Source organism: Delphinus delphis, chromosome 20 (assembly GCF_949987515.2).
Source record: "Delphinus delphis chromosome 20, mDelDel1.2, whole genome shotgun sequence".
Taxonomy (NCBI): Eukaryota; Metazoa; Chordata; class Mammalia; order Artiodactyla; family Delphinidae; genus Delphinus; species Delphinus delphis.
In genome coordinates, this window is record NC_082702.1 from 13,346,346 (window position 1) to 13,374,299 (window position 27,954).

Genomic DNA, 27,954 nt, shown 5'->3' on the forward strand with positions numbered 1-27,954 from the left:
GAGAGGACCGACTGCCCAGAGCGCGGGTCCCGGGGCTCCCTGGGCGCGGCCGTTCCCGGGGAGCCCCCCGACTGCCTCTCAGAGCAGGGTGGGGAAGGGGATCCTAGCCCGCCGCCGCCTCCGAGCAGGCCGCCAGGTGAGCGCCGGGACAGGTAGGGACCCAGGTCGGGACCGGTGTCCCGTCCCCACTCGCGGCTGAGGCGCCCCGGGAAGGATTTCCGCCCCAGGCCCTGCCCGGAGGGGCGTGTCCCGAGAGTCCTGCGCCCTAGTGCCCCTTCCCGGCCTGCCCCAGCCAGCTTCTGCCCCTTTAAGTCCAGAGTTACACAATCGCACGTTTGAAAGCCCCAGATCGTTCGGAAAGGGCTTTGCTAAAAGCAGTCCTCTAAAGCCCTCGCCTCTCCGCTCGGCTGCTGGCCCGCGGAGGCCACCATTAAATAAATCCCCCTCCGAAACGTACCCGACCAACACGTGTTCGCAGCAGCTGGTGAAAGGCCAGACCACTTTTTACCAATTCTGGTTTTTGTTTCCTCTGACTGGCGGAAAAATCTGTGAATCAGAAGATCTTAGAGCGCCGTTTCTCGATTTAGCAACTTGGGCACAGTATGTTTTTAGCTGCGGCCGCTCCACCCAATTTAAATTTTGTTCTAAGTTAACCTTTGCAGTGTTCAGTAATATTTGTTAACACTCCGTATCTTGGTCCTTCAACTTTAGACAGCAGCTGTTTACCCCTTATTTTGAATATTACCAATATTCAAATTTACAATATTACCAACCTACTTTTAAAATAAATAATAACAATTTTTTAAATGTCCCAGTAACACGAGAACAAAAGACAAACGGGACAAAGCTTTGCATGAAATATCAGTCGTTTAAACAGCGCACCCTCCCCCGCAGCCAGTTTTAAAACTTTGTAATTAAATTACTTTTCAGAAATGGCAAAAGTAACTTGTGATCCGTGGTGCATGGTTTTAAACCTTCCTCTGCTTTTTATTACTCTGGTAGTTACTTCCAAATTTTTAAAGCAAATTCTTCCATTGTTATTTCTTAGTTTATCAATCATCTCCACGGTTTCCCTCCTTCCTAAATAATCATGACATTCCTTTTAGTTTCTCTATTGGCACTTTTGTAACATGAAATAATTTTTGTAAACTTTTGTTTTCTTGTTCCGTTAAATATATCTATATATCACTATATATATATTTGTTATATATATATATGTATATAATCTGTTGACTCCCATTTTTGTATGGCCTGACTGAGGAATCTACTTTAAAAAATATACATATTTTTAATTTATTTGTTTGGTTGCACTGGGTCCTAGTTGTGGCTTGCGAGCTCCTTAGTTGTGGCATGCGAGCTCCTTAGTTGTGGCATGCGAACTCTTAGTTGAGGCATGCATGTGGGATCTAGTTCCCTGACCAGGGATCGAACCCGGCCCCCTGCATTGGGAGCGTGGAGTCTTAACCACTGTGCCACCAGGGAAGTCCCTAAAATATTTTTAATAAAGTATTTATATTTATTTAAATGCTAATTTTTCAATCCAGTCAAGTTATACATATGATTCACAAATCAAATAGAAAAATCTGCCTTAGTGTTTTCCTATGATAAAAGAAATATAATCTCTTTAAGAAAAATGGAAAAGGCAGGGGCAGTGTTTTAGATTAAAAGAGATTAGAGAGACATGAGCACCCCCAGCAGTGTGTGAGCCCCATCTTTGTTAGGAAGATACAGCTCCAGAAGACCTTGGGACAATGGGAAAAAGTGTTCATGGAGTGAAGATTAGATGGTAGAATGGATTTCTTAGTGGATTAAATGTTAGTATAGACTTATAGAGGGTCCTTATTCTTTCTTAGAAGATGCATGTTTAATAGTTCATCAAAAGAGACATTGTAAATCAACTATACTCCAATAAAAAATAATTTAGAAAACAAACAAAAACCCCTGTGGATCCCTGAAGTTACCCAAAGTCATCTCGCCTTGGCAACAGTAGCTAGTCCTCTGGAGTCACAACATACCAAGACAGAAAATGTAAAATGCAATTCAAATAAAATGCCACGTGGTTCAAGACCATCAAAAAAAGGAAAAAGGTTAATCAAAAGAGAGGGAGGGAGAGAAAGCCAATATGGCAAAATATGGAGCACATTGAGATATTCGTTTTAACTATTTTTTTCAACTTTTCTGTACGGTGACATTTTTATGGTAAAATTTGATGTAAATAAAGTAAGACAGTATAGAAACTCAGAGATGAAGACGTGCACAGTGGCACAAACCCTGGAGTCCTCCACACTGAGGTTCAAATCCCCGACCTACTTGCCTGTCAGGCGACCTTGGGTCGGTTGCTTCCCTCCTCCAAGCCTCAGTTTCCCCAGCTGAAAAATAGCACCTGCCTCATGGGGTTGTTGTGGGGCCTTCTGTGAGATCTTGTAAAGCACTTTCCACATGCCTAGAGCAGTTAGAGTGCAGTTAACATTAGCTGTTAGTATTTTGTGAAGGATTTTTCTTAACTACCATGGTCTGCTCACCTGGGAATAACTACTCATAACATCATCACTGCTCTTGAGCCCTTCCTTCTACTCCTTTTTTTTTCTGGAGATAGATTTTGAACTTGCCATTTTCTTTTTTTTTTAATTTAATTTATTTATTTTTGGCTGCATTGGGTCTTCACTGCTGCACACGGGCTTTCTCTAGTGGCGAATGTGCGCTACTCTTCATTGCGGTGTGCGGGCTTCTTATTGCAGTGGCTTCTCTTGTTGCAGAGCATGGGCTCTAGGCGCGTGGGCTTCGGTAGTTGTAGCTCGCGGGCTCTAGAGCTCAGGCTCAGTAGTTGCGGCGCACGGGCTTATTTGCTCTGCGGCATGTGGGATCTTCCCGGACCAGGGCTCGAACCTGTGTCCCCTGCATTGGCAGGTGGATTCTTAACCACTGCGCCACCGGGGAAGTCCCAAACTCGGCATTTTTCTCTTGCCGTTTTTAAGTTCACTGAATGGCTCTGACCTTGCCGTTGCTGCAGTTTCATGTCCTGCTGTGCTTCGTTATTCCCTAAGGATCCCCTTAGCCCACATTCCTCCAGTCATGGCTTTAATGGCTGCGTGATTCTGACATAAGGAGGTGCAGCCACAGACTCCAGTCCCGTAGATGGACTTAAGTGCTAATCGTAGTCACAACGTTCACAATGGCAGCTAACACTTGTCGAGGGCCAGGCCTTGATCTCACTGAATTTCCCCATCACCATGAGAAGTGAGAGTTACTACAAGTCCACAGTGTCTTAGCCAAAACTTTTGAGGACCAATGCGTTTGGGAAGTGACTATGAGGCAAGCCATAGGAACCATCCTGTACATTAGATAGGATTCCTGGTGGGGCTGGAGAGTAATCAAACACACTGACATTTCTTCAGTGAAATGCAAGTTCATACCATAAATAAAACCTTCCATCCGTTCCAGGCAGCTCTGCCACCAAATGGGTCTGTGAAAGACTTGGTTTGCAGAGCTTTTGGATTTAGGGATTGTGGACGGGAGATGTGGACCTGCACATTTCCCATTTTCCAGAGGGGAAATCTACGCTTCGAGAGGGAAAGCCACATGCCCAAATTCACGAAGAAGTTTGAATTAGGGCTGGGGAGAAACCGGGGCTGACTGAATGTGGAACTGGCAACATTTCACCTCTCCCCAGTGCCACCTCCTCTGCAGGCTGTCACCAGCAGTTCCCAAAACCAATGTCCCCGGCTAGCCCTGTGATGCCCCAGAAATGTCAGTGCTGCCTCCAGGGAATGAGATGATGCACGTAAAGAATTTCTCAGGATGCCTTACACAAAGAAAGCATCGACAAATATGAACTATTATTTGCACTAAGATGCAGTGCGACTGTTTCCTTCTTTGACTTAAATAATCATGGTGTTCACTGATAGCACTAATAATTGTTAAATGGCGAAATATAACACTCATACAGAAAAGTACATAAAATATACATGTACAGTTTAACAAATAATTATGAAGTCTATAACCAGCACCCAGGTCAACAAGGAGAACATTACCAGCCCCCAGATGCTCCTCTGGTTAGTAGCCCTTTCCATCCCCGCGGAGGGAACCAGCGTCCCGACTTTTATAATGCTCGTCTCCCTGCTTGGTTTTTTTAATATGGTGTTAGTACCTTTTAATATGTGTGTACATCCGTAAGTAGTATTGATTGGTTTAGCTTGTTTGTAAGCTTTCTAAGAGTAGAACCACTGGTGTGAGTATATAATTTATCATCTAAACCAGGGAATTTTGGAAGTGATAGGGGTCACTATTAACAATGACCCTAATTACCCTGGGACACTAGGTGTAGACAGGACTGCCCCAGGCCACCCAGCTGTCTGGTTGTCCTGGGACTCGCACTCTGGGTGACTTGTTGTGTCTGGCAACTTCACCCAAAATTATGCTTTTGAGGTCCATTTGTGTTGTTGTGTTTACTTGTCGTTAACTCTTTTTTATTGCTACTTAGTATCCCATTCTGTGACTGCCTTAATTTGTTTATACACCTTACAGCGGATGGGCACCTGGGTCATTTCCAGGCTGAAGCTGTTAGGGGCAATGCTGTCGTGAATATCCTAGTATGTGTTTCCTGGCTTTGGGGTCGAATTGCTGGGTCATGGAGAAGGCACATTTCTAACTTAAGTAAAAAATGCCTTGGGGGGCTTCCCTGGTGGCGCAGTGGTTGAGAGTCCGCCTGCCAATGCAGGGGACACGGGTTTGTGCCCCATTCCGGGAGGATCCCACATGCTGCGGAGTGGCTAGGCCCGTGAGCCATGGCCGCTGAGCCTGTGCGTCCGGAGCCTGTGCTCTGCGACAGGAGAGGCCACAACAGCGAGAGGCCCGCGTACCGCAAAAAAAAAAAAAAAAAAAAAAATGCCTTGGGACTTCCCTGGTGGCGCAGTGGTTAAGAATCCGCCTGCCAATGCAGGGGACATGGGTTCGAGCCCTGGTCCAGGAAGATCCCACATGCCGTGGAGCAACTAAGCCCATGCGCCACAACGACTGAGCCTGTGCTCTAGAGCCCACAAGCCACAACTACTGAGCCCACGTGCTGCAACTACTGAAGCCTGTGTGCCTAGAGCCCGTGCTCCACAACAAACAAAAGCCACCACAATGAGAAGCCAGTGCACCGCAACAAAGAGTAGCCCCCGCTCACCGCAACTAGAGAAATCCCGCACGCAGCAACGAATACCCAATGCAGCCAAAAATAAATAAATTAAAAATGTCCAACTAGGGAATTCCCTGGCGGTCCAGTGATTAAGACTCCGCACTTCCACTGCAGGCGCGGCAGGTTCAATCCCTGATGGGGAACTAAGATCCCACATGCCCTGTGGTGCGGCCACATAATAAATAAATAAATTTTAAAATACCCAACTAGTTTCCAAAGTGGTTCCACCAATTTTTACTCTCGTCAGGTGTGTATGGGAGTTCTCACTAGTGGCATTTTAAGTAAATTATGGTGACATTGCACTAGTTGGCTAGTTGGTTGATTGATTTTAATACGCATGATGTTCGTGACATTTAAACTAGAATATACCAAAATCAGAAGTAACTTTGCCTCCCATTTCACCCATGCTGTGGTCCAGAAAGCAGCTGAATAACTGAGAGGGTGATGACAGTGAAAATGACAGAGAAATAGGGAGATTCAGTATCGTCTATTACTGTCTGCTATGAAAGATGGTGTTTAGCTCACTGTGTATTCGCTCCACTAATTTTTAATAATTGTACTTTTTAAAAGATCATTTCTTATTTACCTTTGTAACTTTAAATTTTATGCTTCACTTGTATTTCTTATTCTGGCAACTTTTGATTCCCATGATACTGAGTGAGTGAGAGAAGCGTCTTGGCTTCCCCTCCTCCCACCTTTTCCTTTCCCATCTTTTGTCAGTTGTACACTTGCTTTCACACTGTCAAGGTTGATTACTTCTACAGTCTGTTCCGTTACACTATTTAAGTCTTACATGCTTTAACTGTAAAGTTTGCCGGGTTTGGGGTTTTTTTTTTTTTTCTTGGACAGCTTTATTGAAGTGCAATTTACTTACCATAAAATTCAGCCCTTTTAAGTGTACAATTCAGTGATTTAGTGAATTTACAGAGTTTTGCAGCCATCGCCACAGTTTTAGAGCATTTCTATCACCTCCAAAATATCCCTTGTGCCTATCTGTGATCACTTCCTGTTCCCATGTCCAGTCCCAGGCAACTACTAATCCTTCTGTATGTCTTTTCCGGACATTTCATATGAATCCATCATACGATACGTGATCTTTTGTGTCTGGTACTTTCACTTAGCATACTGTTTGGGGGTTCATTCTCATATTGTAGCACATACCAGTACTTCATTCCTTTATTGTTGAACGGTGTTCCACTGTATGACTATACCACATTTTGTTTATCCATTCACCAGTCGATGGACATTTGGATTGTTTCCGAAGATATAATGTTGCTATGCACTTTTGCAGTCAAGTCTTTGCGTGGACGTGTGTTTTCATTTCTCTTGGGTAGATAGCCTAATAGTAGAATTGCTGGGTTTCATGGTAAGTTTATGTTTAACGTTTTCTTTTTTTTAATGTTCAACTTTTAGAGAAACTGTTTTTCAAAGAGGCTGTACCATTTTACATTCCCACCAGCAGTGTGTGAGGGTTCCAGTTTCTCCCTGTCCTTTGCCAGTCTTTTGGACAATAGACATTCTAGTGGGCATGAAGTGGCATCACATTGTGATTTCAAATTGCATTTCCTTAATGACTAATGATGTTGAGCATCTTTTCACGTGCTTATTAGTCATTTGTATATCTTCTTCAGTGAAATGTGTATTCAAATCTTTCATCTTTTTTTTTTTTGCGGTACGCGGGCCCCTCACTGCTGTGGCCTCTCCCGTTGTGGAGCACAGGCTCTGGACGTGCAGGCTCAGCGGCCACGGCTCACGGGCCCAGCCGCTGGGCGGCATGTGGGATCTTCCCAGACCGGGGCACGAACCCGCGTCCCCTGCATCGGCAGGCGGACTCTCAACCACCGCGCCACCAGGGAAGCCCCTTTCATCAATTTTTAAATTGGATTGTCTTATTATTGAATTTTAAGTGTTCTTTATATATTCTAGATACAAGTCCTTTATCAAATATATGGTATGCAAATATTTTCAGTTAATCTATAACTTGTCTTTTCATTTTCTTAATGATGTCTTTTGAAGTACAAAAGTTTAAAATTTTGATGGTGTTTAATTAATCCATTTTTTCTTTTATGAATCATACTTTTGGTATTGTATCTAAGAAATCTTTGCCTAACCCAAGATCATGAGATTTTTCTCCTGTTTTCTTCTAAAAATGTTATAGTTTTAACTCTTACATTTAGGTCTCTGATTCATTTTGAGTTGATGTTTGTGTATGGTGTGAGGTAAAGGCCTAAATTCATCCTTTTGCATGTAGATTTCCTAGCACAATCCAAAAGATTGTCTTTTTTTGAAAAGACAATCTTTATGTTAAGAGACCAGATCTTAAATGTTCTCACCAAAAAAGGAAATAATTATGTGAAGTGATAAAGGCATTGCTAATAAATAATCATATTGCAATATATAAATGTATCAAATCAACAGGCTGGAGAGTTCCCTGGCTGTCTAGTGGTTAGGACTCCTTGCTTCCACTGCCGGGGGTCCAGGTTCGATCCCTGGTCAGGGAACTAAGATCCCACAAGCCACGTGCTGAGGCCAAAAAAAAAAAAAAAAACCAAAAAACAGGCTGTACATCTTAAATTTACACAATATTAATTATATCTCAATAAAACAAAAACAATATTTTCCCCATGAAAACCAATAAACAGAGCTAGTATAAGGAGAATGCCCCTAGCCTCCAGGTCAAATGGATTCCTTTTTCTTGTACGTTATCAAATGGATATAACATGGATATGGTTCAGTGTATATCATATTTGTGCCATGACTTTCTTAAACAGTTTTTTGTTTTTCCTGCAGTTCTTTTAAATAACTTTACTTTTTCTCTTTTGAGAGAAGGATTTTCCTGTTTTTAACTCATCCCATCTATTTCTTGGAATTCTTTTTTTCTTCTTGACGACAGTCTTCCTTTTTTTTTTTTAAAAGACATTCTTCCTTTTTTAGTATGCTGTTCTTGTTTTGCTTTGAATTTCTTCTCAAATCTACGTGTACTCAGGACCAGCTACATAATTTGCAGGGCCCAGTACAAAATGAAAATGTGGGCCCCTTGTTCAAAAACGATTAAGAATTTCAGGTTGGCAGTAGCAGACCATTAAACAGGCATGGAGCCCTTCTAAGTACAACTCCAAAGGTCACACACCCATGAAGCCTGAAGCCGGCCCTGAGTGTACGAATTAGGGTTTTTCTTTTCCTTTACATTCTTTTGGCCCTCTGAACTGTCTCTGTTACCTCTGGGGTCAGTTCACTTTTGCTCTGCATGTTTATCTTTTTTTTTTAATTAATTAATTTATTTATTATTTATTTTTGGCTGCATTGGGTCTTTGTTGCTGTGCGCGGCTTTCTCTAGTTGCGGTGAGCAGGGGCTACTCTTCATTGCAGCGTATGGGCCTCTCATTGCGGTGGCTTCTCTTGTTGTGGAGCATGGGCTCTAGGCGTGCAAGCTTCAGCAGTTGTGGCACACGGGCTCAATAGTTGTGGCTTGCAGGCTCAGTAGTTGTGGCGCACAGGCTTAGTTGCTCCGCGGCATCTTCAGGAACCAGGGCTTCAACCCGTGTCTGCTGCATTGGCAGGCGGATTCTTAACCACTGTGCCACCAGGGAAGCCCTGCATGTTTATCTTACTGGTTCTTTTTCAGGCTGCTGGTTTTCTTTAAGCATCTGGTGATCCCTGCTTGTCCAATCACATTTTCAAACGAACAAGGGGCTGGGTGACTTATTTAAGTAACTGGTATGAAATTTGGGGCTTTCGTAAATATGGTCCTGCTTTCCCAGCTGAAGGTATGACTGAGAACCCTCTTTGTCCAGCTGAAGGTATGACTGAGAACCCTGTGTTTGGAGGCAGCACTTGTCAGTGATAACTTGGGGGAAACCAGGCTGCTGGGAGCTCACTCCCGGATGCCAGAGTGGGGAAGGCTACCCTCAGGAGCACCAGCAGCCTGGGCTCTTCCTGGATGCTTCATGCAATGTTTTCAAAGAACAGTCATCCAGTATTGTTTTGTTTTTCCTGTATGTGAATGTTGGGCAGCTTGAGATCTGTGTGGCAAAGCATGGGAGAGGAAGGTGAGGGAACAGGGAACCAACAGGCACAGTTTTTCAGAGATGGACTAACCTCTGTCCTCCCTCTGCCCTCTCGACTCCTGACCTGTACTTCTACCACAGCCTGGGCCCCTCTGGATCCTCAACTCTGGGTCCAGAGCCTCTGGGGGTCCTTGAGGCTCCATTGTCCCCACCTTGAGTTCTGTCCTAGCCCCTACACTTCTTTCTGCTTTCTGTCTTGCAGAAATTTATCAGCATTTCTTTCTTGGTGATGGTCTCCCTCCTGTTCACTTTGCTTTTTAATTTCTTTGCTGTACATAGGGAGGATGCCCTTTGAGAGGGAGATCAGACTGCCCAGATTCCCATCGCCACTCCACTTCTGACTGCTGTGTGACCTTTTGTGCCTCATTTCACCTCTCTGGGCCTCAGTTTCCTCATGGTGTGAAGATCAACTGGGATAATACAGAAGCCACAAAAGGCTGCCCGCAATCAGTTCCTGGGTCTGCAGATCTGTCTCACCTGGCCCACACTGTTCTTTATTTTTTTTCTTTAAATGCACTGCTAACATTTAAAAATTGGGTGATTTCACATAAAAACAGGGATTTCCAATCACTTGACAAACCGGAAAATGTAGCCGAACTGGGCCCACCTTCCTACTGGGCAATAAATCAGCCCCAGTGAACACTGGCACAGCCTCCAGCCTGGGCTCTTCTCTCCGGTTTGCTTCCACCAAGTTGGTCTCACTTTGGATACTGCCTGTCTCTTGTAGGCATTTGAACTTGGGATTCCTGGGATTCTGTTTTGAGAGCCTCTAGCACAGAACTAGCTATTATTATTATGAGGCCAGCCGGGGGCTTGAACGCAGCCCTTGCTCTGATCACCAGGCCCTGCTACCCCCGGCTTGCATTCACCCAGAAAGGGTACCATTTTTTAAAAATCTACCTAAAAACTCTTCCAGGCCAGTAGAGGCTCTGATTATCAATAGCTCAGTCTGCCTTCTTAAAGGAGAAGACACACCAGATCTTTGTACATGCAAATGATTCCCCAAAGCAAAGAATTTTCAATCTTGTTTTATTGATGGTTTTTCTGTAACCATTTGTCACAGGTTAGAAACAACACTGGCACCACAGTTCAGAGTCAAGAGTTAAAATTAATAAGGGAGAGAATTCCCTGGCAGTCCAGGACTGCACACTTCCAATCCTGAGGGCGCGGGTTCGGTCCTTGGTCGGGGAACTAAGATCCTACAAGCCGCAAGGGGCAGCCAAAAAAAAAAAAAAAAAAAATTAATAAATGAGGATGCTGACAGCTGCAACTCTCATACATGGTTGATGGGATCGCCAATGGCACAATCATGCTGAAACAAACGATGGGCGTGTTCTTGTAAAGTGAAATACACACTTACCATGTGATCCAAGAATTCCACTCCTACATAGTTACTCATGAGAAATGAAAACATATGTGCACACAAACACTTGGGTGTGCACGTTCATAGAAGCTCTATTCATAATAGCCCCAAGTTGGAAACAACCCAAATGTCCATCATGCTGGGTGGGTAAACAGGTCGTGGTGTAACCTGTTCAATGGAATACTACTCCGCGATAAAAGGGAGTGAACTGCTGATGGATACATGCAACGATGTGGCTGAATCACAGAATGTGATGCTGAAGGAAAGAAGACACAGGGGCACATTCTATAGTTATCAGTCAGGGTCCAGTCAGGAGACTGGAACCACACAGGAATTTGAAGGGAGAATGTTTAATATACAGAATTATTAATTATAGCAGAGGGTTAGAGTTAGAGGGATTAGCCGCTAAGAAATAAGAGAATGCTAAAGAATAAGAAATAGCAACTACAAGGAGCAGCCACTACCCCTAAGATCTAAGACAGAGAGCTTGAGAAAGATGCCAGTCCCAGGCCGTCCGTGGCAGCCCCAGAATCCCTGCTGTTTTTGGAGAACACTTGGAGATGGCTCACTAAAGGGCAAAAGAATCCCTTTGTGCTGCACCTGTAGAACTTGCTGGAAATCCACCCTCTGGAACTTGCCAGAAGTCAGTCCTCTAGGATGCCAGGGAAAGCAGTTCCCAAGGAAGTATCCCACCAGCGGCACTCAGCTAGGAAACCAGCTGAGGTGGGTGCCAGGGGAGGGTGCTGGCTGAAGGATGCTGCTGACTGCCCGACACCGGAGAAGCATGCATGTACGCCTGGGAATGGGGCAGGAGAAGCTGCCTATCCCGGCAGTCTGGAAGTGGGAAGCAAAACCCCTTCCTCTGTATCACAGACTCTAGGTCCATCCACCTTACTGCAAATAACACATATATATGGAATCTAAAAAAAAAAAAAAATGGTACTGATGAACCTAGTGGCAGGGCAGGAATAAGTACGCAGACATAGAAAATGGACTTGAGGACACGGGGTGGGGGGAGGGGGAAGCTGGGGCGAAGTGAGAGAGTGGCATGGACATATATACACTACCAAATGTAAAATAGATAGCTAGTGGGAAGGAGCCGCATAGCACAGGGAGATCAGTTTGGTGCTTTGCGACCGTCTAGAGGGGTGGGATAGGGAGGGTGGGAGGGAGGCTCAAGAGGGAGGGGATACGGAGATATATGTATGCATATTCACTTTGCTGTGCAGCAGAATCTAACACTACTTCCTCCTGCGATGCCTCTCTGGCTCCCTCTACTGGAAATATTTAACATGTCAGCCGGCAAAGGGAAAAGATTTACACGCCCAGATTCCAATTTCTCAACTTGGAGCTGTGAGGAAATAAATTAATAACTGGCACACCATATGATTCCATTTATATGAAATTCTAGAAGAGAAAACTCGAATTTATAGTGACAGAAAGCAGATTAGTGGCGGGGATGGAGGTGGGGCTTAACTGGGAAGGGGTAAACCTTTCAGAGTGAAAGAAATGTCCCACATCTTGGCTGTGGGCATGGTTGTACAGTTGTACGCAGTTGTTAGAACACAAATTGTACACTTGAAATGTGTGCATCTTATTGGATGTAATTTATACATCCATGAAGGTAATTTTTTTAAAAAGGTACCCATTCTGGGAAACAGGGCTCCCTGTGTGCAAATATAAATGGAACATATACGTGTACACACACAGCAGAAATGCACCACAAAACCCACCACCAAGATTCCCCAGCTTATGCAGGTGCATATCTCTCCATGGGGTGTTATTGGAAGTAGTTTCTGGCTTTGGCTTGGTGGTTTGCTCATGCATTCTCCCTGAGGAATTCAAGTGCAACATGGGTGCCCTGGGTAGTTGGCAGAGTTTTGAAAGGGTGATGAGGTAGATGTGTGCCCACCCCCTCTCCCACTTCCCTTCTCCCCAAGGGGGATCCACAGAGAGCATCTCACTAGGTTCCTAATTCTTTCGGATTATCAAATCCTCATCCAAAGGGCGAAAGCCTACAGCTCTTTTATGACCATTGAGAGTTATTCCTTGAGTCCCAGGCATGGCTTAGGGATATTTGTCCTTCACTGCTCACATCCATCATTTGAGGTAGAACAATAGTTATCCCCGTGTTACAGACAAGAAAACTGAGGCTCAGAGGCCAGCAACATGCGTAAGTGATGGCCTGCCCAAGAAGAGGCAGAACCAGGATTTGAACGTTGATCGTCTGCCTCCATAGTGGGAGCTCCTGACCATCAGCTATCCTGCTGGGAGCAGCAGCCCAGGATCCTGGAAACCTTCAGTTGCTCCCTGCCCTCGGTAGAGGGTCCTAATAGGCTTTACAGACACTGAATCTTGTTTTTTTTAACTTATTTATTTTATTTTTGGCTGCATTGGGTCTTCGTTGCTGCGTGTGGGCTTTCTCTATTTGCGGCGAGTGGGGGCTACTCCTCGTTGCGGTGCGCGGGCTTCTCATTGCAGTGGCTTCTCTTGTTGCAGAGCATGGCCTCTAGGCATGCGGGCTTCAGCAGTTGCAGCATGCGGGCTCGGTAGTTGTGGCTCATGGGCTCTAGAGCGCAGCCTCAGTAGTTGTGGCATCCGAGGCATGTGGGATCTTCCTGGACCAGGGTTCGAACCTGTGTCCCCTACGCTGACAGGCGGATTCTTAACCACTGTGCCACCAGGGAAGCCCGGACACTGAATCTTTGGCAGTTGGGTCTTTTCTACCCCCATGATTATATTCTGAAAAAATTCAACGATACAGAGAAGCGAATTCAAGCATACAGAAAAGCTGATTTTTAAAATTTTTTTATTTTTATTTTTTGCCACGCTGCACAGCTTGTGGGATCTTAGTTCCCTGATCTGGAATGGAACCCACGCCCTCGGCAGTGAGAGCTCCGAGTCCTAACACTGGACTGCCAGGAAATTCCCAAAGCTGAAATAATTATACAGTGGATAAACACTGACTCCTAAGAAAGGGAGACAAGGACAATACCCATGTATTTTTTTAGACCGATACTGAAATATTACTATTCACAGTAACTGTTCAGTCTTCCAAATTCATAAAACAAAAGTTAACGACATGATATTTCAAGTACCAAAATGTACCGGGGTTTGATCCCTGGTAGGGGAACTAAGATCCCACATGCTGCGCCGCACGGCCAAATAAAAAGAGAGAGAGAAGGACAGTTCCATCATCGTGATTTGTACAACAACAAAGAAGATAAAGTGTTTACTTTTATGTGGCAAAAAGCATTAAAAAAAAAAAACTGGCTACTCAGGGAAAAGTATGTGCTAGCAGGAGACCACGTGGAGACGGAGAAATGCTGGGGAGCCCCCAGCTGTTTGAGTCCCCACCTCTGGTGCTCGACAGAGTGATGAGCCTTCAGGTGACCCAGCACCAGCCCCTGCCTGAGGACCGCTGCATGAGAGCCGCTGAGAACTGATTGGCTGAGCCCAGTCAGTCCCTAGAGCCATAAAAAATAATCATAAATAATGGTTATTATAAGTATGTACCACCAAACCATGGCAATGGTATCACCACTGAGTCACGGAGGTATTTTTGTGCAAAATTTTCCATCACTATAAAAAGGCCCTACTTGATTGGAGGAACCACTGAAGAGAGAGAGAAGCTACCTCTTAATGCTCTCATGGGGTCCTTCATTTAAAAATAATCCTATCGTGCTCACTTTGGCAGCACATATACTAAAATTGGAACAATAGAGAGAAGATGAGCCTGGCCCCTGCACCAGGATGACAAGCAAATCTGTGAAGCGTTCCATAGTTTAAAATAATAGTAATAATAATAATCCTATCTTTTGTTTGATAACAGTGGGGAGAGCTTTTTGGACATCCCTTGGTTCCTTTCCACGGACTACCATCTCTGTTTTTATTGTTGTTATCGTTTCTAGTAAACCTTTTCTAGAAAGTACACAAACTGTACAGCCTGATGAATTTTTACAAACGAACGCACATGTAACCAGCCCTCAGATCAAGAAACAAGAAGAGGGCTTTCCTCTTCTTGGCGCAGTGGTTGAGAGTCCGCCTGCCGATGCAGGGGACATGGGTTCGTGCCCCGGTCTGGGAAGATCCCACATGCCGCGGAGCGGCTGGGCCCGTGAGCCATGGCCGCTGAGCCTGTGCTCCGCAACGGGAGAGGCCATTACAGTGACAGGCCCGCGTACCCTAAAAAAGGAAAAAAAAAAAAAAAAAGAAAGAAAAAAAAATCTTTCTAAATGTTTCTAAAGGCAGTTCCTCTGCCCAGATGGAACTTTTTTTTAACTTATTGAAGTAGAGTTGATTTACAATGTTGTGTTAATCTCTGCTGTACAGCAAAGTGACTCAGTTACACACATATACATTCATTTTTATATTCTTTTCCATTATGGTTTATCACAGGATATTGGATATAGTTCCCTGTGCTATACAGTAGGACCTTGTGGTTAATTCATTCTATAATATTTATAATAGTTTGCATCTGCTAATCCCAAACTCTCAGTCCATCCCTCCCCCACCCCCCTCCCTCCTGGCAACCAACCACAAGTCTGTTCTCTATGTCTGTGAGTCTGTTTGTGTTTCACAGATAAGTTCATTTGTGTCATATTTTAGTTCCACATATAAATGATATCATATGGTATTTGTCTTTTTCTGATGTGCTTCACTTCGTATGATAAGCTCCAGGTCCGTCCATGTTGCTGCAAATGACATCATTTCATTCTTTTTTATGGCTGAGTAGTATTCCATGTATATATGGACCACATCTTCTTTATCCATTCCAGATGGAACTTTTAATGCTGACTGGAATTCTCTTGGCCACCCTTTGTGAGGGGTACCTGTCCCCTGAAATGCAGGTCACTGAGCATCGTTACATTTAGCGAGTGCTGCGTAACAGACCACTCAAGATGCAATGACTTAAAACAATAACCATTCCTTTATTATTCTGGCGGCTCTGGGGATTGACTGGGCTCAGCTAAGCAGCTCTCAGGGGCTCTATCTAGTGCAGGTGCCATCAGGCAGTGGTTGGGACGGGGTCATCTGAGGGCTCATTCACTCCTCTCTGTAGCACCTTGGATGGGGAGACCCAAACAGCTGGGGCTCCCAAGCATGTCTATCTCCCGGTGTATCTCCAATGTGACGACTTCAGGGCAGCCAGACTTACATGGTGACTCAGGCCGTGGTGTGCTGGAGCTGGCTCGCACCGGATCCTGGAAGCACGTTGTGGACAGCTCTTTCCAACGCCAAAGTCCAGGGACGTCGTGTTGGTAGCTTGCTGTCAGCCATGGAAGGTGTATTCACACCACAGAAATCAGCAAACGTTACACACCCAGACTCTTTTCTTTTTTTCCCCTACAGAGCCAGTTGTTAAACGTTTTAGGAGCACACCACTGGACTCACGGCTCCCCATGCATGCATCCCCAGAGAGTCAGGCAGAGGCTGTATCCTCTTTCCTGACCCAGCCTCTGAAATCCCTTAGCAATGTCACTTCTGCAATGCTCTGAAAGGCGAAACAATCCCAAAGCCTGCCCATGTCAAGGGGAGGGCTGTGGACGCCACTCCTTAATGGAGAATGACCAGTTCCTGGAAAAGAGCACATCAGTTTGCATACGTTGTTATAACCATCTGGGGAAGATGTCTGCCATGCATCACAGGTCCCTGGAAACCGAATATCAGTAGCATCCCCCAGTCACTGTGACAACCAATACAATATCCTCCCCACCAAACACACCCACACACACACACTCCCAAACACCCTAGCAGCAGGCAGCGCCGTGCCATTCTGACCCAGCCAGTCGTTGGCATTCAGCCGTGTTGGACATGTTGGCTACAGGGCACCTCGTGGTCCTCAGGAGAGCATCACACACAAGCATTTTGAATACCCAGGGCTCGTATGGTACATCATGTGAAGGTCCTTGCCCCTCAGTGAAGTCTGGCTGCCCTCGTTGTGTGAGGGGACCACCCCCAGCTCCAGGGATCCCCTGTTTGCCAGTGATCGGCACACATCCATACCGGGCAAGCTGGTGGATTTGCTTGTAAATTGCAGCTAATTATTAATGCAGCTAATAACCACCTGGGGCAAAGCACACCCTAGTCTCTAAAGCGTGTCTCCACAACTTCAGTTCTCTGTTGTGGGGGTGAAGGGGAATCGGGCTTTGTGCCACGTCCACGGACCACTGGCTTGATAGAGCCTTAATCCTTAACAAGACCTTAATCAATTTATTTCAAAATAGTAACCGCTGACATGAATGGAGCACTTACTGGCATTAGATAGTATAACAAGCATTAGATCATTGAAGCCTCTTAACCCAGGGCAACCTCCAAGGATTGTTTTGGACATTAAAACACGATGATGGGATTCAGTGCGATGATCCAGCTTAAATGCTCGGCACGGGTGGTTTAGTCAGGGCTCAGTAAATGTCACCAGATGAAAATATTGTAGCTAAGTGGTTGCTCACCAGCTTTTTATGGTGTGTAATAATAACAGCAACTAACATAATTTAGTGTCTAATATTATATCAATACCACTTTTATTTATGAAACACCAGCGATTATTTAAGCGCTTTACAAATAAATATTAATTCGTTTCATCCTCACAATAACCCTATGAAGTGGGTAAGGTTAACATCCTCATTTTCAGAAGAGGAAACTGAGGCATAAAAAGTTGAAGTGATTTGCCCTTGAGGCAAGAGGCTTAGCTGGGACTCAAACCCAGGCTGGCTGGACCCAGGCATGAGCATTTCATCACTAAGCTCTTCTGCCCTGATGGGGAAATGAAATGCGTTTCTCACTAGGTCTTGAGCTATTCACTGAGTTCTTGTTAAATAAAGGTGTTTCACCTTGCTATGCCTCAGTTTGCTCATCTGTGAAGTGGGTTTCTTTAGGGAAGACTAAAGTAAGAAAACGGGAAGGAGGAGGAGGTGATGGTCATGAGGCCCTGAAATTGTAAATAATGTGGCCAGGGACAGTCTCATGGAGAAGTTGACATCTGAGCAAAGATTGAAGGGAATGTGGAGGTGAGCCAAGAAATGCTCTGGTTCCAGGTGGAGGAAACAGCCTGTGCAAAGGCCCTGAGGTGTGGAGGCCGGTGTGGCTGGGGCAGAGTGAGTGAGGGGGAGATGAGGGCAGGGAGGTGATGGGTACAGATCGTGTGGGGCTTGTGGGCTGCATTGAGGACCTTGCCCTGACCCTGAGTGAGGTGGAGCCACAGGAGGGCTCTGAGCAGGGCAGGGACAGGACCTGACTCAGGTGTTCACACCTGGCAGCTGGGGAAAGGAGCAGGGAGACAGTAATGGTCCAGGTGAGAGGTGATGGAGAATAGAGGCGGTTCAAAGACTCATCCCTGGGACTTCCCTGGTGGTGCAGTGGTTAAGAATCTGCCTGCCAATTCAGAGGACACGAATTCGAGCCCTAATCTGGGAAGATCCCACATGCTGCAGAGGAACTAAACCCGCACACCACAACTACTGAGCCCGCGTGCCACAACTACTGAAGCCCACACACCTAGAGCCCGTGCTCCGCAACAACAGAAGCCACCTCAACGAGAAGCCCATGCACCCCAACAAAGAGTAGCCGAGTAGCCCCCGCTTGCCGCAACTAGAGAAAGCCCATGCGCGGCGACGAAGACCCAACGCAGTCAAAAATAAATAAATTTGTTTTTTAAAAAAACACCGATCCCTGACACTGAAATCAGAGGGAGGAGGAAGGAACAGCTGAGGAGACCGACTAGGAGCCACAGGCAGACGGGAGGGGTCCAGAGAGACATGCTGGCCCAGAGCCAAGTGAGAAGAGCGTCACCTCACTGTGTCAGGTGCTGCTGACAGGTCAAGCAAGGTGAGGATTGAACAGTGACTACTGGCTCAGCACCAAGGGGGGTCATTGGTGACCTTGACATTTCAGGGTAGAGAAGGAGGGCAAAGTCTGATTGGAGAAGGTTTGAGAGAGAATATCAGTAGAAAATATGGAGGCAGTGAGCGTGACAACTTTTTGGAGAAGATTTACTATAAAGAGGAGCAAAGAAATGGGGTCAGAGCTGGAAGGGGAGGTGGAGTCAAGAGGAGTTTAATTTGTTTTCAAATGAGAGATGACTCTGTGCGAGCTGACGGGAATGATCCAGTGCAGAGGGGGAAGCTGAAGGTGCAGCAGACAGAGGGGAGAACCGTGAGACGGTGACCTGGGGTGGGCGCAGTCACAGTGGGAAAGCACAGTGGTACATGGGGCGGTGGGGGTCTCTGGATGTTCACTTCCCATCGATTTTAGTTTTTCTGCAAAATAAGAAGCAAGGAGGGAATTCCCTGGTGGTCCAGTGGCTAGGACTCCATGCTTCCACTGCAGGGAGCATGGGTTCGATCCCTGGTAGGCAAACTAAGATTCCTCCATGCTGCGCGGCGCGGCCAAAAAAAATATAAATGAGAAGCAAAGAGAGAGTGAAAAGGTGGAAGGAAGTGTGATGTGTTGGGGATAGGGGAGAAGGTGTGAAATAGTTATCTACAGAGAGGAAGAGCAAGAGGATAAGAGACATGTAATCTGATTGCCAGGCAGCACTGTGGGTACACTTGAGCATCAAGTGCACAAACTTAAAGTGAGACCAGCCAGTGGAGTTGTGTGTTGTTCTTCAGCTGCTTTAAACTGTGCGGGTACAGGCACAGGTAGGTGGAGGGCTGGATTTAACCGGGGCACGCGTTGGAAGAAGCCAGAGGAGGCAAGGGTGTATGCAAAGAATGTTTTAAATGATTAACCAAGGAATTTAAGCTGGATAAGGAAGACTGAGGACTTGAGGGGGTGTGGGGCAGTGAAAAAGAGGTAGGGACAAAGGATGGGAGATCATAGTGGTTGGAAGGACTGTGTGTGTGGGGGGGGGTAGGTCTAGGGCACTGGAGGGAGAGAGCTGGAAAGAGAGGAGGTGATGCGTGGGGAGTGAGAAGCCTGAGACTGAGGTTCTGAAGAGGCTGTGGTTACTGAGACAAGGTGTAGGTGCGACCACGGGATGGAGGGGCTAGAAGAACAGCTGGTCAGGGAACAAGAGAGGCCTGGTGGCAGAAGGAAGGATCGTCATCCTGGATACGGAAATCACCAAGAATGTTGATAAGAACAGCTTGAGTGGCTGTGAGCCTGGAGCTAAAATCATGGAGAAGTGAGGGGTAGTCATCTGGGTCAGCAGATGATGACGACAAGGTGACAAACGATCTACCCTGATGATGAGATTCATAGCTGCGGCATTTGGGGGAGGATGGAGGGAGAATCTCTGGAAACAGCACCAGGGAGCAAGGAGATTTACCCACTTGGAAGGCCCACAGGACAGCTGGGTTCTGGTTAGAGCAAAAATGTGACAAGAATCTTCAGCGAAGAGATTGAAGACATAGATTTTGCTGAAGGACAGGTCCTGGATTCCAAAGGCCCTGGAGTTGGGACAGGTTGGGGGATGGGATGGAAATGGCTTCCTCCTCGGTGGATTTTTCTCATGGGTCTTCAGTGTGTATATGGTCATATGTAAAGTGCTTAGCCAGAGGAAGAAGTCGTGGTTAGCAGTCCTGGTGGGGTCGTGATCAGGCCAGGGGTTTGTTGCTTGAGGGGGAAAGGTGGGGAGAAACCGGTCCCCGTCCAGAGCCAAGTGGTAGGAAATAGATGCTGCATTTTCTTGGTTATGGCAGTCCCCCGGTCGCCCGTGTACCTGGTGAGGTCACGGTCAAGTCGCAGGGGACTTGCGTCCTGGAAGGAGAGGTGGAGGGAGGCCGGGCTGCTCTGACCCGCCGACCCCTCTCGACCTGCAGGACTCTGGCGGCCGGAGATGGGCGCCCGGCTTTCGCGGCGGCGGCTGCCCGCGGACCCGCCCATAGCCTTGGACGCGCTGCCGCCGGAGCTGCTCGTGGAGGTGCTGAGCCACGTGCCACCGCGAGCGTTAGTGACGCGCTGCCGCCCAGTGTGCCGCGCCTGGCGCGACGTGGTGGACGGGCCCACCGTGTGGCTGCTGCAGCTTGCCCGCGACCGCAGCGCGGAGGGCCGCGCTCTCTACGCGGTGGCCCAGCGCTGCCCGCCCAACAGCGAGGACGAGGAAGAGTTCCCGCTCTGCGCCCTGGCGCGCTACTGCCTGAGAGCGCCCCTCGGCCGCAACCTCATCTTCAACTCCTGCGGAGAGCGTGGGTGCCGGGTGCACGGGCTAGCAGCAGGGGCGGGAAAAAAGAGACCAAAAGGATGTGTGGCCTGGGGACCCCAGGCGAGGTGGAGTGAGTGGCCGCGGCCAGGGTGAAGCAGACAGGGGCGGGGCCGGGAGCCAGGGGACGTGGTCGAGGCTCTTGGGAAACTGGGTGGGAGGAGCCAGGGGCTGTGGGCCGTATAGCGAGCCAAGATGGCTGGGCGAGACAGAGCAGAAGGATCCGGGGGACTGGGCCGGGAAGCTATGCTTGAACTGTAGATTAGGTGGGCGCGGTTAAAGGGGGAGGAGCCCGGGGAGGCCTGGGGAGAAGCCGATTGGGTGCTGGCAGGGGCGGAGCTTGCATAGAAATATAAGGTCGTATTGAGAGGCTGTGGGGAGGGGAACTGAATGAGTGGGCGGGACCAAGGGAGGAGGGGCCCGGAAGCGGTGGTGTAAGGAGCCCGGGGCGGGGCCAGAATTGAAGCCCAGTAGTTTGAGAGTGAAGGGAGGCAGAACAGGGGGCGGGGCCTAGAGAGGCTGGGGAGAAGCTGAGTGGATGGGCAGGGCTGAGTGACGCCGTTGTGGGGTGGGACCACGAATACAGCCTGCTGGGAGGGAGGAGCTGGTGGGCGGAGCAAGCTAGGTGATGGCGGGTTCTCTGCGGGGCGAGCTGGCGGGCGAATTCCTGGTGTTCAACCCTTTTGTATCTCACAGAGGGCTTCAGAGGCTGGGAGGTGGAGCACGGCGGGAATGGCTGGGCTGTGGAAAAGAACCTAATACTGGTGCCGGGCGCTCCTTCCCAGACCTGCTTCGTGACTTCTTTCGAGTGAGTGGCCCTTGATCCCTGGTGCGAGGGAGGGGGACTCTACCCTACCGTCCTCATCCTCACCCTCACCCACTTTCAGCCTCTCCTTCGCACATTCATTTGTTCAGTCAACCAGCTAATATTTGTTAAGGGCCTACCAGGTACCAGGCACTGTTTTACATGTCAGAGACACAAGGAAAATTCAGAAAGATCAGGAAACTGCTCTTTTTTCATTTGCATTTTAGATGTAGGGTTGGGGAAGCCATTAAACGCATAAACAGTAAAAAAAAAACCAAAAACATAATAAACATTTAGAGGGCTTACTCTATGCCAGATGCTTTACATGTAAATTTTTAAATCCTGGCAATAACCCTATGACACAAATACCATTATTATAAATGGTGGATCTGGGATTCGAACCCAGGTAGTCTGACTTCAGAGCTTCTGATGTGGTAAATGCTGTGAAGACATAAAAACAGTTTGATTGGCTGATTCTCTATCCTCATACCCCATACCCATTTTCCTTGTGCCCTCCCCCCACAGTCAACCATTCTCGTGGCATCTAGCTTTCTAGTAGTTACCAGTATATTAGGGGTGACGGGCTATCTCATTGTTATTTTAATTTGCATGTTTCAGTTTACTAATAATTAAACATCTCTTCATGTGCTTGTTAGCTTTTTGGATTCCCTCTTTTGTAAGTTGCCTGTTCATATTTTCTATTAAGGTTGATATCTTATTCTCGTTGATATACAAGAATTTCTTGTATATTCTAGCTGTCAGTCCCTTGTCCATCCTGGACATTATAGAAATCCCCCACTCTACCATCTGCATTAACTATGTCCATGTGTTATTTGGTATTTACATATGATCAAATTCATCTTTTTGCTTTAGAATTTGTTCTTTGAAATTTTGTTTAAAAAATCCTTCCCTACCCTTAGATCCTAACAGTGTTCTCTTATACTCTTTTCTAGTAACCTCATAGTTTTATCTTTTACATTTAGATCTTTAATCCACCTTGAATGTGATGTTCGGTAAGGATCCAGTTTTCTTTTTATCCCCCTCCTTATATTGAGCCAGTTTTCCCAACACCATCTACTAAAGAATCCTTCCCTTCCCCCATGGAATGGCGGTGCCACCTCTATCATTTATGAAGTTCCCATACAAACCTAGGTCTGTCCTTGAGCACTCTGTTCAGTTCTGGTCAGTTTATCAGTTCTTCTGATAAATCACTATTTCTGTTATTATGGCACATTGAAATTCGAGGAGAAGGACTGTTTACAAAGGTGCAGGCAGAACACAAGAGATACTACAGGACTCTAGGCTAGTAACAGTGGGGGGAAGGGACTTTACCACCCCTAGGCCTGGCAGGGGTAAGGGGAGGAAGCAATTACTGAAACATGAAGACAGAGAAGGCTGGGAGGAGAGGGCACTGTGGAGAGGGCCCTTTCGTTGAGAAATACAACAGTCCCACGATGATCCCTTGGGAGGGAGCCAGGAGAATAAATACCCTGATTTCACTCTCTTCTCCCTTCTATCTGCTGCTGGAGCTTCTCATTGGCTGACCCAACAGGAAGTAGAGGGTAAGGGAGACCCTTCCATACAGGCAACACAACCTTAGACCATGGGCCTCTTGGTGCTTGAGGAGACCCCAGAATTCTCTGCTCAGATGTCTAGTATGTGGGCCTCCATTTGTATTCATGTCCTGGTCCCCACAAATATTAGGGGCAGGCCTGCATACAGTCAGCCTCCTGGAGTCCACAGCAGAGTGAAGGGTGGAGGGGATCTGAGAGGCCAGTGGGGTTGCACAGCCCATCATACATCTTGTCTGGTAGAGCAACCCTGATGGGCTGCTTTAGTAGTAGTCAGGGGAGGCTTCTGGGAGGAGGTGATTTCTGGGCTGACTTGAATGATGGGATTCTCTACCCCCCCCCCCACCCATCCTATCATCCCCCCTTCCTAGATGGTGCTTCAAGAGGCAGCTTGTGGACTTGGTGATGGAGGGTGTGTGGCAGGAGCTGCTCGACAGCTCCCAGATCGAGATCTGTGTGGCCGACTGGTGAGTGGAGAACCCCCCGTGGTGGCAGCAGTTCTGCAGAAGGGAGTCATTTCACACCCCCATCGACCCCACGGCTGGCACTGCTACTGTGCCCCCTTCATAGTGAGGCTGACAGAGGGGAAGCGATGCTCTCATAGTAGCAGAGCCAGGGAGGGGCGGAACTTTGGTGAGCCCAGAACCCCCAGATTCCTACACCCTCAAGCTCCTCCCCAAGGTTGTGGTTCCTCCCCAGAACACCATTACCTCCCCACCCCCGTCCATATACACCTGACCCACAGCCTCCTGAATCTGCCCCCAGGAGCACCCAGGCTCTTCCCCCAGGCCCTGGCTCCACCCCAGGGGCACCTAGGCTCCTCCCCCTAGGTTCCCAGGCCTAACCTCATCAAAGTGCAGGGAGGCCAGACCTCAGTCGCCCTCCCCAACCCAGAGACCTGAGCGGGTGGTGAGGCTATCAAGGCTCACTGCCACCCGGCAGGTGGGGTGCCCGGGAGAACTGCGGCTGCATCTACCGGCTCCGGGTCCGCCTCCTGGACATGTACGAAAACGAAGTGGTCAAGTTCTCGGCATCACCCAACCCGGTCCTTCAGTGGACTGAAAGAGGCTGCCGACAGGTGGGTCCAGACTACCTTCCCTCACCCAAAGGCACACCCACCTCTCACCCTGCTCAAATTCTGCTCTCAGCACTGCTGGGTATCTATAACAACAGCTAACAATCATTGAACCCTTATTACAGGCCTGCCCAAGAGTTTCACCCATTAATTCATTTCATTAGCACAATGGCCTCGTTGTTCAACAGACATTTTTGAGCACCTACTGTGTGCCTGCTATGCTCTAGTTGCTAGAAATGCAGCAGTGAACCGAAGTCCTTGCTCCATCCCCATTCTAGAGTTGGGGAAACTGAGGCATGGGAGGTTAGGTGACTGGCCCGAAGTCACCCTAAAGCGTGCAGGGCCTGATTCAACCCCAGGCTGGCTCCTGAGCCTAAACTGTCATTCATCATACCTCACTTATCAAAGTAACCTTTTAGGTGGTCTTTTGGTTTCCATTCCTGATCTCTTCCCACCCACCCCCAACCCAACACACAGACTCAGCATCCAGAAAGCTCCTATTAAAAAGTGAGTCAGGGGCTTCCCTGGTGGCGCAGTGGTTAAGAATCCACCTGCCAATGCAGGGGACACAGGTCCGAGCCCTGGTCTGGGAAGATCCCACATGCCGCGGAGCAACTAAGCCCGTGTGTCACAACTACTGAGCCTGCAGTCTAGAGCCCGCGCACCTAAAGCCCATGCTCCGCAGCAAGAGAAGCCACCGCAATGAGAAGCCCGAGTACTGCAACAAAGAGTAGCCCTCGCTCGCCGCAACTAGAGAAAGCCCGCGTGCAGCAATGAAGACCCAACACAGCCAAAAATAATAAATAAATAAAATAAGTTTATTTTTATTTTATTATATTATTTTTTTTGCGGTACGCAGGCCTCTCACTGCTGTGGCCTCTCCTGCTACGGAGCACAGGCTCCGGACGCGCAGGCTCAGCGGCCATGGCTCACGGGCCCAGCCGCTCCGCGGCATGTGGGATCCTCCCGGACCGGGGCACGAACCCGTGTCCCCTGCATTGGCAGGCAGACTCTCAACCACTGCGCCACCAGGGAGGCCCATAAATTTATTTTTTAAAAAAGGTGAGTCAGACCACGGATCTCACCTGCTTGTAACCCTTCCGTGGCTACATCTCAGAGCAAAAGCCAACATCCTATCATGCAGCTATAAAAAGGAATGAAGTACAGATTCACACTTGAACATGCGTGAGCCTTGGAAACTGTGCTAAGTGAAAGAGGCCAGACACAAAAGGCCACATATTGTATGATTGCATTTATATGAAATTTCCAGAATAAGCAAAGCCATAGAGACAGAAAGCAGATAGATTACTGGTTGCCAGAGGATAGGGGGAGGGAGGAATTGGAAGTGACAGCTAAGGGATTGGAGGTTTTCTTCCTGGGGTGATGAAAATGTTCCAGAATTAGTGGTGATGATTGCATAACATTACGAATACACACACACACACACAAAAAAACCACTGAATTGTACAGTTTTAAATGGTACATTTTATGTTGGGTGGATTTTAGCTCAATTTAAAAAATTAAAGAAGATTAAAAAGCCAGAAGCCAGGGACTTCCCTGGCAGTCCAGTGGTTAAGACTCCACGCTTCCACTGCAGGGGGCGTGGGTTCAATCCCTGGTCAGGGGAACCAAGATCCCACATGCCGAGTGGCGTGGCTAAAAGAAAAAAAAAAAAAAGCCAGAAGCCAGAGTCCTTCTGTGGCCGATCTCAAAGGCCCCACACGATCTGCCCGCTACCTCCCTGACCCCACCTCTTACTTCTCCCCTCACTCTGCTTCAGGCACACTGCCACCTCAGGGCCTTTGCACTGACTGTTCCTCTGTCTGGAACACTCCAGATCCCCACTTGGCTCCCCTGCCCCATCAAGTCTCTGTCATCTCAGTGGGGCCCTTGCTTTACAATCCCACCCTCCTGCAGTATTTCCTCCGCCCTTTCCCCCATCTGTCTTCAGCGTCACAGTCTAGACTCAGCTTCGCCAGGATACGATCTTTTGGCTGCTTTCTTCACGGCTATATCCCCAGCGCCTGGAGCAGGGCCAGGTACCTACTTGGTGTTGGGGAACATCTGTTGAGGTTGCGGAGGAAGAGGAGTCCATGGAGCCTCACTCCCTCACTCTCCTTCCCTGCACAGGTCTCCCACGTCTTTACCAACTTTGGCAAGGGCATCCGCTATGTGTCTTTTGAGCAGTATGGAAGAGACACGCGTTCCTGGGTGGGGCACTATGGTGCCCTCGTGACCCACTCCAGCGTGAGGGTCAGGATCCGCCTGTCCTAGCTAACCAGCCTGATCCAGCCTTCCGGGACAGACTGCCATCTGCCAGACACCATCGTCAATCAAGGTCGGCTCTGCAGCCACGAGCCGGAGGATGCCCGAGGACAGTGGGGGTCCCGTGTAGCCTGTTCCCGGAATGTTTCCAGTGAACCCCACTTGCTGCTGCTTCAGTGTGGTGGCCCCCATGCTATTCGAGAAACCAGGGATCCAACCAGGCTGGTCACTTGCTTCCCCAGCTTCCCAGGGGGAGTGTCAGAGAGTAACTCAGAGACCTGTACGTTACTTGCAAATTTTTTTCTCACATGTGTGGATATCAGTTGACAGACTGAGTCAGAAAACAAAGGCCAAACCAGGATTTCAGACAGAGGAAAGCTGCGGGCAGTCGTGGACAAGGACTCTTCTCAGCATGCTTTGGGGGCAAGGTGATTGCTGGCAGGGAGCAGAGGTCCTTGAGGGGACCAGCAGCAGCCTCAAAGTGAACTCTTCCTGTTGTTTTGGGGAGTCTCTGGGATTTGGCAGCGGGCCCGTGCAACCGCCTCCAGCACCACGCCCATCAGCACCTCCCCTCTGGGCCAGGTGCCATTTCTTTCAGAATTTCTGAGGCCAGTTCTGTGCTGACCCCCAAACTGTATCCTCCACCCCTACCTCCTGCCCCTGCCTCAGGGGTAGCTCGCCTCCTGTCAGGCGACAGCCTCCTTTTCTCCACACTTGAGCCCGCTTGGAGATGGACCCCAGGAGCAAGGCATGCTGTGAAGGAAAGCTCTCCTTTCCCCAACTGAGCGCAGCCAACAAGCTCGCTCAATAAACTCGGTGCTAAGCATGACGTGATGGGGGATTTTTGTCTGTAACTGATGCACTTGTCTGCCCCTAGCTCCGATCCTAAAAGGCCTTGTGGGATGTTTCCAATCGTGAGAACTTCAGGTGTGCTAAGTGCCGTGCAAGAAACAGAGGTGGGCTTTGAGAACCCAGAGACGGGCTACAAGGGCTCACCCAACAGCTCCTGTGCCCGATCTCAGCTGTTCTCCCAGCAGCTCTCACGGAGGCACTGTCATCACTGCCATTTAGTCCAGACAGAAACGGGCTCAGAGTTTAAAAGGCCTGCCCAGCGTCACCTGGCCAGGAAACAGGGGAAGCCGGACTTATACCAGACATTGGGTTCCAAAGCCTGAGGATACAAGCTCAGCTCCCAAATTTTCAAACCTAACATGGCCAAGCACATGATCACGTGAGGGCAGCACCACTCTCAGTGCCATTTTCCAAGGGAGGAAACTGAAGCCAGAGGGGGAAGCAAATATACCCAGAGTCACAGAACAAGGAAGAGGTGGAGGCAGGATGTGAACCCAGGTGTGTGTGTCTGAGAATGACAGAAGAGCAGCACACACCATTAATCCTTGCAACACCCCTTCGTGGCCAACATTACAATTACTGCCACTTTTCAGATGAGGAAGCTTGACAGCAGGGCTTTCGTGCCCAGGCCCT

General features: G+C 48.0%; 1 protein-coding gene and 1 non-coding gene across 4 annotated transcripts; both read left to right on the top strand.

Annotated features, from left to right (window-relative positions):
* On the top strand, positions 1 to 27,949 carry LOC132416613 (F-box only protein 17). Of its 3 annotated transcripts, XM_060000048.1 has the most exons (8): positions 1 to 136; positions 20,374 to 20,739; positions 21,450 to 21,561; positions 22,512 to 22,571; positions 23,088 to 23,120; positions 23,501 to 23,596; positions 24,072 to 24,207; positions 26,335 to 27,949. In XM_060000048.1, the coding sequence occupies exons 2-8, from the start codon at positions 20,391 to 20,393 to the stop codon at positions 26,476 to 26,478; spliced, it is 930 nt and encodes a 309-aa protein (XP_059856031.1). In that variant the 5' UTR covers positions 1 to 136; positions 20,374 to 20,390; the 3' UTR covers positions 26,479 to 27,949. The 3 variants fall into 3 exon arrangements, with proteins under 3 accessions (XP_059856031.1, XP_059856033.1, XP_059856035.1); XM_060000050.1 differs by lacking the exons at positions 22,512 to 22,571; positions 23,088 to 23,120 and adding an exon at positions 26,122 to 26,243; XM_060000052.1 differs by lacking the exons at positions 22,512 to 22,571; positions 23,088 to 23,120.
* Positions 14,291 to 14,397, top strand: LOC132417395 (U6 spliceosomal RNA). Its single transcript, XR_009517832.1, has one exon. It is a non-coding gene; the product is annotated as a U6 spliceosomal RNA (small nuclear RNA).
* Positions 27,950 to 27,954: the final 5 nt, after the last annotated feature.

Excerpts from the sequence above, each read along its gene's own strand:
- LOC132416613 (XM_060000048.1), top strand. The coding sequence starts at position 20,391 with ATGGGCGCCCGGCTTTCGCGGCGGCGGCTGCCCGCGGACCCGCCCATA. Across the intron at positions 20,740-21,449 it reads CTTCAACTCCTGCGGAGAGC|AGGGCTTCAGAGGCTGGGAG; the intron begins GTGGGTGCCGGG and ends TGTATCTCACAG. Across the intron at positions 24,208-26,334 it reads CTGAAAGAGGCTGCCGACAG|GTCTCCCACGTCTTTACCAA; the intron begins GTGGGTCCAGAC and ends TTCCCTGCACAG.